This window comes from Centropristis striata, chromosome 4, assembly GCF_030273125.1.
Source record: "Centropristis striata isolate RG_2023a ecotype Rhode Island chromosome 4, C.striata_1.0, whole genome shotgun sequence".
Classification (NCBI taxonomy): Eukaryota; Metazoa; Chordata; class Actinopteri; order Perciformes; family Serranidae; genus Centropristis; species Centropristis striata.
The window spans coordinates 27,418,614-27,431,674 of NC_081520.1; the positions used below are offsets into that span (position 1 = coordinate 27,418,614).

The following is a 13,061-nucleotide window of genomic DNA, read 5'->3' on the forward strand; positions in this document are numbered from 1 at the left end:
ATATGACCCAAAAAATTACAATTAGCACAAATAGGATCACATGACTTGGTTGGTAATTGGCCACTAAACTTTGACTTGAGAAATTACTCACATGAGAGGTTCACACCGAATCAAGATCATAGACAATCTGCAGTTATTACAAAGAAATAAGAGATCTAAAGGTATTATTTTTCCATGCAAATAGGACAATTTTCCTTTATTTTTATTATGCATTTTTCTGCTAATATTCATGTTGTCATAACCCAGGACAAACAAACACAGGACTTCCACCCAGGAGACAGAAAAATACACAAAATACAAAAACAATGTAAAATGACAAAAAATAAGTAAAATGACCAAAAACAACAATAAATTACCAAAAAATGACGTAAAATGACCAAAAAAGACATAAAGTGACCTAAAAAGACATAAAATGACAAAAAAAGATGTTAAATGTCCTTAAAAAAGACGTAAAATGACCAAAGAAAGACGTCAAATTACCAAAAAAGACGTAAACTGACAAAAAAACGTAAAATGTCAAAAAAGACATACAATTACAAAAAAGACACAAAAATAACCAAAAGACATGTAAAAATGAAACAAACTGTCTCCCAGCAGATCAGTGTTGGTGTCCATGTTGAGTGCAGCATGTGATTCAAACATCTCTTAATTTCCTGCATCACATTTTTAATGAACTATGTCACTTCCAGTAGTCACATCGTCCTCCTAACTTCTTCACTACTAGCATTTACATAATTTATTTCCTCTTTAAACTGTCTTTTAGAGCCTAACCAGGAACTGTTGGCCCTATTAGAGAAGTGCTGATGAAACCAAAAGCTTTTTGTTACAGCAGTGAACCACGTTATTGTATAATGACGTGTGCAAAGAAACGCTCATATGGAGGGTTTTGGGTCGTTCAGGTTGCAGATCTTGTTGGATGTTTTACTGGAACAGAGATCTACACTCAGAACATTTCAGCCTCTGCTGCATTCTACTGATTCTCTACCATTCCTTTAAAGATTCCGTCATTAGCCAATATGAGCTGTTGAACAATAATTTTCCCTCTGTACGTGCCTCCCTCTTCCTCCAGTCATGGTAATTGTTAATGCAACAACACATCTGATTATGTGTGTTGTTTCTCTGTATGTTTGCTTCATGTCCTCCTCCTCTCCTCTCTGGAAATGTTAATATTCTTTTAATGTCAGCAGCCTTTCTCTTTCTCCCCATCTTTCATATTGTGTATGAAATATAAGTGGTATTTTCATGTCATCTCTCTCTCTCTCCACTCTTGAGGTGTGTAAATGCACTTTTAATGTTTCTCTCTCTCTTGTTCTTATAAATGGTGTTTTAATGTAACCTCTCCCTTTCTGTCTGTCTGACTCTCCCTGCTCTCTTCTTTCCCTCCTCCAGCTCACCTCATCTCTTCTTCTCCCAGACTCTCATTCATCATTCTTCCCTCCACCTCCGCCCTCCTTCCCTCACCTTCCCTCTCTGTATTCCCACCTTTTCTTCACATGAATCTTCTTTCCCATCCCTCCCTTTCCTTCTCCCTCCATACCTTTGCTCTCCTCCTCTTCATGTGTCCACTTGCTTTTATTATCAACGTTCCTCCTGCTCCTGCTGCTGGTTTGATTCCCAGTGTGTCCACCCACCTGACACTGTGAGCTTCAGCTGATTATCAGCCAACTCGTCACGACTCAGAAGGGCAGAGAGACAAACACCAAAGAATCCATTAAGAATAAATAATATGAGGATGGTCGTGGGCCAAGTGTGTCCAGTCAAGTCTTGTCAGAAACTGTGAGGGCAGAAATTATTACATAACAGGTCCTTGCAAGGTAAACTATAACTTTAGATTTGAGGGAAAATTCAACACACTCTCACCAATCTACGTACAAATAACACAAAGTTACACTTATGTGCAATGCATAATTACTACGGCCATTAGAGGGCGCCACTAACTCCAAACAGAGACACAGGAAGGATTGTTGATCATATGCAGTTTTGTAAATTTTCATTGGAAAATGTAAATATAGACACACATCTTCAAAATGAATAACTGTATGGTTATGAATGGTTATCTCCATTGATAGGGGGGACTATGTTGTATAATTAATTGAAAGATGTATTAAAATATCAGACATATAGCGGTTAAATTGCATCACATATGATTTGACAAACACACAGAATTTGCCCAACAGTCACAGTCTCTCTGTACAGAAAAGCTGCTTGATTAAGATAAGACTAGCTCTGCTTTAGGAAATCCCAATGCATCATTTAAGAAGAAAACAGGAAATCATGAGACGTTACGCACAAACCTCAGATACAGTTGAAACCAGAAGTTTACATACACTATATAAAAAGACACATATGCTTTTTTTCTCACTGTCTGACATGAAATCAGACAATCACTTTTCCTGTTTTAGGTCCGTTAGGATAACCAAAATTATTTCTATTTGCTAAATGCCAGAATAATGAGAGAAGGATTTTTTTTAGACCATTTTTTATTACTTTCTTCAAAGTCAGAAGTTTACAAACACTAACATTATTATGCCTTGAAACAATTTGGGGAAGCCCAGATGATGATGTCATGTCTTTGGAAGCTTCTGATAGGTTCATTGACAACATTTGAGTTAAATCGAGACACACCTGTGGATGTATTTTAAGGCACACCTGAAACACACTGCTTCTTTGTGTCAAGTCATGGGAAAGTCAAAATAAATCAACCAAGATATCAGGAAGAGAATTGTGGACTTGCACAAGTCTGGTTCATCCTTGGGTGCAATTTCCAGATGCCTGAAGGTGCCACATTCATCTGTTCAAATAATTATACCCAAGTATAAACACCATGGGAATGTCCAGCCATCATACCGCTCAGGAAGGAGACGGACTCTGTGTCCCAGAGATGAACGTGCTTTGGTCCAAAATGTGCATAGACCTTGTGAAGATGCCGGCTGAAGCTGGTAAGAGTGTGTCATTATCCACGGTGAAACGAATCCTGAGACATGGGCTGAAAGGCCACTCTGCCAGGAAGAAGCCATTACTCCAAAAGAAACATAAAACAGCCAGATTACAGTTTTGTCAGACCACAGGACATTTCTCCAAAAAATAAGGTCTTTGTCCCTGTGTGCATTTGCAAACTGTAATCTGGCTGTTTTATGTTTCTTTTGGAGTAATGGCTTCTTCCTGGCAGAGTGGCTTTTCAGCCCATGCCGGTACAGTACTCGGCTTTCCCAAATTGTTTCAAGGCATAATAATGTTAGTGTATGTAAACTTCTGACTTTGAAGAAAGTAATAAAAAATTGTCTTAAAAAATCCTTCTCTCATTATTCTGGCATTTAGCAAATAGAAATAATTTTGGTAATCCTAACGGACCAAAAACAGGAAAAGTGATTGTCTGATTTCATGTCAGACAGTGAGAAAAAAAGCATATGTGTCTTTTTATATAGTGTATGTAAACTTCTGGTTTCAACTGTATATAGTACAGTAATAGAAAATTAACTGTGCCGTTGCTGTTGAATCAAGTACCTGTTTGTGTATCTTGCTGTGACAAAGTGGGTGAAAAAACACCATTGGTCACTATATTGGCATGGCAGCATTTCATATTTATTTAACTGTTTGTTTTGTTAGTATTTAACCATATTTTATTCTGGGTTTGTTTCTGTTAGCAGAGAGGATTTTTTGTTGAATTGAAACATTTACTTGTTTAAAGTTTGATTCAGTTTATTCCCCTCATACTCACCTGGTGCTCAGGACAAAGGAAGGAGGCGTCCAGCCACTTCCACCTTTTGTACCCTGGGTGACATCATCGGTGATAATGGGAGGCCGATTTAAAAGAACTAATTTTACAAAGTGCTGCCCTGATAATTGTAGCTGTATTAGCTGCAGTAGTAGCCGGGATTATTGACTGTTGATGGAGTTATGTCCAGAAAACTCTTTATTATTTTTTTTGTAGATATTTTTTTGGGCGGCACTATAAATAAATTCACTGTTTGGATACTGTTTCCTGAGTCTGCCTCCTACAATTTACGCCACTCTGGTCCTGCTTCCTAACATTTGCCTATTGTATCTGGGATTTAATGACAAGTAGCAAAAACAAACAGGGCTGTCTTTCTAAGAAACTCTTGTCGTTTGTAGGATTTTCACAACAGCAGCAGGACTGGATTTTGGTGTCTGCATTGCACAAAATTTAAAGGTGTGAAGTCGAGTTATTTTTACGCAGATTTAAGAGAGCGGGCTGGTACATTTCATATTCTGGTTCAACTGATCAACTCGTTTTATCTTTAGACTTTCAGAAACTGCTTTAAAATGTTTACAGCTACTTCACAGTTTCAAAGCAAACAACAAAAGAGTGAAAATGTAATGCATACAGCAGCTTTTTCACTGGGATGGTATATTATGGTGGCCACTAATACTGTGCTTGAAAAAGAAATTGCAGAAGACAAACACATTAATTGCAAAAATGCTGCAAAAACAGAAAAAAATGCAAAGTAAAAAAGCATATACATTGAAAACAAATGCAACAAACATTCACACTGAACTCACACTGAAGCATTCACATTTTTGTCAAGAAATAGATTATTTATTAAATGTCCACAAAATGTACAATTTCATTTAAAATTACACAAACTGTGCATTTTATCCACATTGCCAACACAAAACAGCTGCTCTGATTAACATCCTAAAAAACACCATGCCTCCCACTAAAAAAACCAACTGATATTAGATAGTTAGTACTATAGTTAATTATCTGTAAAAAGCATTTAAAAGTCACACAACATATAACTCGTATGTTCGTTCAAAACTTATTGCACAGACATGCAAGTTATATGAAAAATAAAGATGAAAAGAATTATATATGAAAAAGTAAACAACAAAATGTAAATGATACGAAAAACTGTTGAAAAAAGACATCAATAAGCTCAGTGAACCAAATATAATCTGATCTGTTTCTGTGATTAAAAGATGAAAACAGAGAACTCACTACATCTAACACACTAATATATATTTTTTTAAGTCATCACTGTGAACCTCAGCAGGTTTAACAAAACATTTACCAACAGCAGTCAAAACAAAGCTTCAGTAGAAGACACAATCTGTCTATGTATGTCTTCTTTCTATTTTTCTATAGTTCTTCTGTTTACTCTCCATTTCTCTCTGCAGTAGTGATGTGTCAGTGGCGAACGAGCCGGTTCAAAGAGCCGTTCTTCTTTCTTTTCTTTTTTTTACTTTTGTTGTTAGGAAAAGTACCTGTAGGTGCTGCGGACACTGACTACGGGTGTCACGTGCGAACCAATCATGTGAGGATTGACATGGATCATACCACCAAGCAGGGAGGGGCGGGGGTGGCAGCACTGAGACAGTGACAATGACAGAAATAATATAATATAATATAATATAATATAACAAAGAGAAGAAAGCGGATCAGCCCCTCTAAGATGAGGCACTTGGTGTTCCTCAATGCCAATCTGCCCTGAAAAAGTAACAGTTATATAGATGATGGTGATTAGTTCATAGAGACACCTAAAACTGTTGGATGCTGCTGTTTGGCACATTGTATTATATTTCTTTTTATTATGTTGTTTATTTATTATTATTTTTAAGCTTTACCAAAAACATTTTGTTTGTTTTTTTGTCCAGATGTCAGTAGTTGGCCTTAACAAAGCACATTTACTTGATTGCTGTATTTCTTTGATAAATGTGTTTAAATACAAATCACAAGTCAAAACAGCGCTAAATTTGGCTGAATTAAAAAAGGTATAAGTGGTAAAATGAAGAGCCATTTGGGAGCCAAAAGAGCACTTCTTGGTGAGCTAAGCCAAATGATCCGGCACACTAAAAAGAGCTGAAATTCCCATCACTAATCTACAGACATTTCCACAGTTACAGTGTTGATTTCATTGCCGTCTGTTCTGCTGTGACTCACACAGGCCAAAAGCTGGCGTATGGTCCCTTTCCTTAGTATCATATACAGAACTAAGTCTGCCAGAGGACTCAACTTAAGAAACATAGGAGACAGGTCGAGGAGACGTTCAAGATGTGGGTAGCTGTCTGCATTTGAGTTGAAAATGAAATCGTACCAGAACACTAACATAAGAATGCCGGGCAGGAACAGCAGCAGATAAATCAGCAGCACCAGGATCAACATTCCTGCAATTCGTTGTTTTTCGTCAGCTGGGACCGAGATGGAAGCATACAGGGCTTTGAGGGTCGCAGCCAGGAAGAATATGATCAGCGGTAAAGGAAGGAGCTCCGAGATGGTGTAAACGACTAAGGAGACACTGCTATCACAGAAACACTGAATGAGGAGAGGGACAACAGGGAGGATCCAGACCAGGACACAGATCAGCACAGAGGTCTTGATGGTTCGTCTGCAGCGGTACCACAGTGGATGGACGATGACCAAATACCTGAAATACAAAGTCAAGGTCAAAGTCAACTTTAGTTTCAACCAAACAATGCAACAGGTACAGAGGATTGAAATTGACACAACATTAACACAGACAATGGATCTATAAGTTATATAAAGATTAAGTTGCACTTTAAATATGTATGATATTGTGCATATAAAGACAATAGTGCATAACATTGGGTTATTTTAAGTTACTGTGACAGTCAGTTGGTCTTTGTTTGTGTCATGATCATGGTGGTTTCTTGTTGTTGTTGTTGTTGTTGAGTAGTCTAATGGCCTGGGGGGAAAAAGCTGTTAATGAACAAGACAGACAGCTTCAGAGTTCTATAGTGATACAATGGTCAGACACTAGACATGTTTCCATTAGATACTTTTCCCTCTAGTGAGCCGCTATGGGTGTGGCTTGGGAGCGAGGATCCGCCCAAGATCCACCCAACTTCACCGGTTAGCAGCTCAGATAGCAGCTCAGAAAGTACCTACCTGACTCAGGTACTTTCTGAGCTGCTACTGACTAGTCGACGCTGATTGGATATGGTTGAGGCGGCGATTTCACGCATGCGTGATTCATTTGCAGACTGGACACTGAGGGGTTAACATCTCCTGCTCTGACTGCAGCTAGGAGAAACTGCTGTGGGAGGACTGCGCCGCTTGTGAGTGCTTTGGGATGGCTCCTGCTATGCGTTAGAAGAGTAGGAACAAGTCTCCAAAAATCTCCAATAACACCAGAAAAAGTTGCTAGATTTGTTGCTAGTCGCTTTTTGTAAAAAGAGTCACTAGAGGGTTCTGAACAGTCTAAATATAGAGACAAAGAGTCACTAGAGGGGTCTGAATTGTTGCTAAATATAGAGACAGTGGGGCTAAGTTGGCATCACTGCTTGCTGCGTCGGTCTGCTGTCACATTTGAACTCTGTTGGTTAGCCACTACAAAAGTACCTGTATGGGAACAGAGGCCGAGGGGAACTAACTAGTGGGCCAAACCAAAACACTCAGCCGCTTTCAAAAAAGTACTCAGAAAGTACTCAGTGGAAACACGCCTACTGAAGCTTCACACATATTAGATTAGACAGGTAGCTACGTACCTTTCCAGAGCGATGCACACCATGAAGCCAACACTGGCCAACACACTGTAGTCGTAAATATAGTAGAAGACATCCATTATCTCCCCATACTCAGAAAAGTACTTGTATGTGTTCTTCGGCTGTGCCACCTCAACAATGAAGCAGCAGAACTGAATGATGTCAGAGATGAGAAGGTTGATGACGTAGATAGGGGCAACTTCACCATTCTTCACCTGCAGGAAAACAAAAGGAAACAAGCAGCTGAAACATGTTCTGAACTCCCAAATATATATTATCTTTGATTTTAATATTTTCAACTTTATTGAGTGTGCTTGTAAGAGCACACTATATACTATCCACTGGGCGTATTGTAACCTAGGTGAATATGATAACAAACAAATAGAAACCTAGGTCAATACTAATTGTAAGCAAATACAATAACAATTGTGTTTAAGGTAACAAGAAGCCTTAAAAATAGTGAGACTGTGCTATTTATCATTATGTTTGTGTGTACTGCTCCTTTAACAAGTGTCATGGTAACAGCCAATCAGGTAAAACTAGCGCCGCTTGTTGGAGGGAGAGGATAATTAGAGTAAGAGAAGCACATAATGGAGAAGTTGAAAACGAGACAGAAAGAAAGTAAATAGGAGTAAAAGGAGTGTGTTTTGAGGTTTTATATCTTGTTTTTTACGTTTTTGGGAAGATACTGTTTTCAACCTGCTGGATTTTGTTTTGTTTGAGTTTTGATCGAGGATTTGTTGAGTCAAAAAGCTATTTTTTTTAGCGTGTGTATTAGCAGGTTATTCCTTTGTTGTATAAGGTCAATGTGAAGACGATATTCCTAGCAGCTAAGCTAAGGCAGTCTAAACGAGTGTTGAGCTGTGTATTTTGTGTTTTTCAATTGTGCAATGTGTAGCAAAAAGCTAAAAAACAGCATGTGCACGGTCAAGTTAACCTCGCAGCGGAGTAAAAGCTAGAGCCCAGCTGCCATTTCAGGTAGCGGTTTGGATTTAAATTAATAGTTAACGTGTATTTCAGTGCTAGGATTTTATTTTCATTTATTTTACTGATATGTGAAGCTAAAATGCCTGCTTGTGCGTTGCCTTGTTGTATGGCAGGCCAGGTTTTTTAGTTGGGATCGCTGGGGTGTGACAACATCTGGAGCTGTGGAAAGAAGATGGCGAGCTACCCATAGGAGAGACACTCAGAGGATCACGTACTCTGCAAAACTCACCTGCACACTGTGGGCAAAGACACTGATTCTGACACTTGTGGATCGTGGGAGGACAGAACTAACAGGTTTTGCAGAGACACACAGTGAATTTCATTTGGAGTGAAAGGACTTAACTAAAGGACTGGTAATTTCTAATTGTTCTGTGAGATCTGACAATTGAGTTGCATTTGATATTTCATTGAACTGTGTTTTCTTTTATATATTCACTTTTTCACTTATTGTGTGCCAAATCGGTATTACATGAATGGGTTATGTAAAGTGAGTAAACTAAAGAGAAAGTAGGAAAATAGAACTAAATTCATAAATAGGCCTAACTGAGATAAAATGAGAACTTAAACTGAGTAAACTCAAAGGAGATATCAGAGATTAAACAACCGATATAAGAAACAAAGGTACAAAATTATACCTCAACTCAAATAGGTTGTATTGAATCCAAAAGAGATAAATAGGGGTCAATAACTTTATTTTCCTGAGATCTCAGATTCATTTTGGTTGAAGGGAAATCGAACCATTCTTTTCTTTTGTGTGTGTTGTTGTGTATGTAATAGTGTTTGGTACCATCACATGGTTATTGTTTTCTAATCAGTCACTATATAAACAAGCCGGCATTTAATACTTATTCACTGGTCTGTGGTCTGTTATTCCTGAGCACTAGTATCAATCACTCACCTGAACCTAGAACCTAGACTGTGGTCCTAATAGTCATAGTAGTCATACTTACAGTGCTACATTATTCCTAGATTGTATTCTTCCTTTTCTTCTGTGCGAGTTTTGGTCGCACATACACTAAAAAGTTATCAAATCAACTGGCTCAGCCATGACAAGTGTGCTATGACTTTTCGAAGGGTTTCAGCAAACAGTTTTCAAATTATTCGGCAAATACACGCCAAAAAATCCCCCCAATGTCACCTTATGGAGAGTTTAAAGTGATGACATCATCGCTAGAGTGCAGAGAGAGAGAAAAATTTGTCAAAAAATACATTTGTAAACTGCACCCCGAGGTCGCACTCTACAGAAATAATTTATACATAGAAACGTAGGAAAATGTGTCTTCTCACTCATATTCGTCTGCTAAAGCTGTTAGAGTTATCGTTTGGGTATAGGACGCACAGATGCGGCACCAACATGCACCCACAGCCTCATAGACCACCGTGGTGAAAAGGCGGGAACATTTCTGGAGGAAAGCAACGGTACCAGTTTCTTCTGATCGCTCTAAAAAAACATATCTTCATTTTTCTTCACAAAACAGATATGTAGACGTTCAGGAAGAACTCAGGATGCTCAAAGTGAAGTCGTTTCAATGAGGAGAAAGGAGCTACGGTTTGGCCAAAAATGCTTTCTGTTCAAGGGGCACTTTAAGCTGTTTTTCTTTCTCTCTCAGTGGCAGTCAAATATCACAGGAGCAGCTGATTGCTCTTCTCTGAATGGTGGCCACCACCTGGCCCTGGTTGCTTGGCTACCAAAGCCCCGTTTGTGTTGCACATAACTGTACATTTGCTACATTTGAAGATTATTTATACAAACTGTCACACCTTCTTTATTTTAAACAATTAACTTCAAATAATGCCAAACAAATATCTGACAAAACTGACAATTATTTTCTGTTGCCATTAATCTTTAGAGTTTGAGAGAAGGCTGCATGGAGTCACTGCATGTGTTTAGGGTCCAATCAGGTTTGTGTATGTTTTAATTATTGAGTCAATTATTCCTTTAAAACACTTCATCCCAACCCCCTGAGACCTGTTGTCCAACCAGATCAAGACCCTCACAGACACAGAGACATGACACATACAGTAAATAAATGTTCTTACCAGAGAATAGAGACCATAGATGGCCCCAAAGGTCAAAGGAAGGCCGAGACAAATGAGTAAGCATGTCAACACAAAGTGGATGAACGCAACTTCACCATAACCGCGACCACCATAAAGGGAAGTGTACCAAAAACGGTTGCTATAGTCAGTGTAGTTGCCGTAGTTGCCATAGTCAGAGTAGATGCTGGTTGTGTCATTAAGGCTGTTGTCCATTGTTCAGAGTGAAACCTGTAGGTTCAGAGATCAGGTTATAGAAAGGCAGCATGTTGTTTCATATTAACCTAACATTGTTCAGTGACATCACTAAAGCTCTGAGCTACAGGTTCGCACACACACACACACACACACACACACACTATACACAAAATCAATGCAGACCATGAAATGGTGTCTCTTCAGTTTTTTATCAATATTTATATTACACTATCTCTGTAGGCTAAACTAATAATATTTAATAAATAATACAGTTCCAGACAGTTGTTATTGTAATCAAATCATGTCAAGAGCTTAGTTTGAATATTGTATTTTTCAGAATAAGGGCACAAAAACTAAATATTTTGTGTATTTAATCCTAATTCATGGGTTATATAACATATCACATATCATTTATCATACTGTAACAACACAAAACTGGTTGCATGTCTCAGGGGCCAACATGTCCTGGAGCAATGCAAATGAAGCTACAAACACCTGTCAGTGTATTCATGTTGGTTCCGATCAAGAGACAACAATAATAATCATGTTTTAGATTTATGGATTCTTAAATTCAATAAGATATAATCAGAAATGCGTAATCCTCACATTTAATAGACAATTTGTGTTAAAAATCCAAATTAGACAAAAAAAAAAAAAAAATATATATATATATATATATATATCTTTTTGTAAGCATGTTTGAGATATATGGACTCTTTAATTCAAACACTATCTTTTGCATGTTTTATCTGTTTACATCTTCATCTTCTTTTTAGTCTGTGTTATATCATCAAAAACAATTTAATATAAAAGTTCTAAAATAAAGTCAGTTAAATAAAAATTATTTACATTATATATATATATATATATATATATATATATATATATATATATATATATATTTTAGGTCCGGGACTTTAACGCGTTAATTAAGATGAATTAGTTACACAAAAATTGACGCGTTAAATAAAAATTTATGCATTTTAATCGCACTTATTTTTGCACCGCAGAACGTTTCTCACTGGATGAGTTTCAGGCGGACTGATTATACTTAAAAAAACAAAGTATTATAGTTTACAGAAGGTCTACCTACCTATAGGCTACCTGAATTTCTGAAATGTACTATATTTTTAAATATGCTATTGCTACACTTAATGGCAAAAATTGCACTGGTCTGTTGGACTTAGACAAAAATAAACAATATTTTTGTTGCTTAAGCTTATGTATTCAGTCATTATTCAATGGTATACTAAAAATCCATGTGAAAAAAAGTACTTCTCACTGTTCTCAGGTCAAATATTTATATGCAATTAAAATGCGATTAATTTCGATTAATTAATTACAAAGCCTCTAATTAATTATATTATTTTTTTTAAATATATATATATATATATATATATATATATATATATATATATATATATATATATATATATATATATATATATATATTTCTATGAATATATGTTAATAATCTCTGCGTTAGGAAAAAAGTCTCAAAATGTACCTGTGACCGCTGCCGGACGACCAGAATGAGTTCTCGCCACCAGAAACAAACACTGACACGAAATATGACGAGTGATGGAGTGCAGCAGGTTGATGTTAATCTAAAGCTTGACTCAGTTATGGACCCAAACTGACCCTTTTACTATGTAAAAGTGACTCCATTGTTCCCAGTAGAGAAACAGGCTCAGAGTTGGCTGCAGGTTTCCATGTTCGTCTCCATTCCCACACCCTTCTTTCTTCCCCTCCTCTCTATTATTCAAAACAGTGTACATGAGTGGTATCACCTGAAGTTATAAATACTTTATTCGGTAGATACAAAATCAGATTATAATCTTACTCGCACGTCAGATTTGAATGAAGGGACACAGAGGCCAACAGCCCCAGGCTTCTGTCTGCAAATTAACTTGCATTCATGTTGTGTTTGTTGTGCTTCATTGTATTTATAGTTGTTATGTGAATGGAATAGAAAGTTATATTTAAGAAAGAGATAACTACATTATTTCAGATTTAGTTTTCGTCTTAAGTTAGAGCATGTGTGTGTCTATGGCTGTGTGTGTGTATGGGGTTTGTGTGTCAGAAGAAGGTATAAACTGCGGTTCAGTTTATATATGAGTAGAAGGGAGAGCATTGATTTCCAAGGGGACGTGGAAGCTGCCAGACCCCAAACACAATAATACATCTGACACACACACACACACACACACACACACATTACAGTGTCACAGTGAGATGTCAGGTGATCGTTCGTCTGCTGGTTGCCTAACAGCTGATCAGTAAAGCTGTCAGCTGGTTGCAGCAGAAAGACAAAGTGTCTCTGAGACATCTCAGTTAGAGGACGGACAAAACAACAGCAGGCTGCAGGAGAACAA

The 13,061-nt window shown here is 37.5% G+C and overlaps 1 protein-coding gene across 1 annotated transcript; it reads right to left on the minus strand.

Annotated features, from left to right (window-relative positions):
* Positions 1-5,048: 5,048 nt before the first annotated feature.
* On the minus strand, positions 5,049-10,704 carry LOC131970686 (G-protein coupled receptor 4-like). The gene is made up of 3 exons (XM_059332113.1): positions 10,492-10,704; positions 7,468-7,679; positions 5,049-6,386 (listed from the first exon to the last, which is right to left on the minus strand). Exons 1-3 carry the CDS (start codon positions 10,702-10,704, stop codon positions 5,837-5,839), a joined length of 975 nt encoding a protein of 324 aa, XP_059188096.1. The 3' UTR covers positions 5,049-5,836.
* Positions 10,705-13,061: the final 2,357 nt, after the last annotated feature.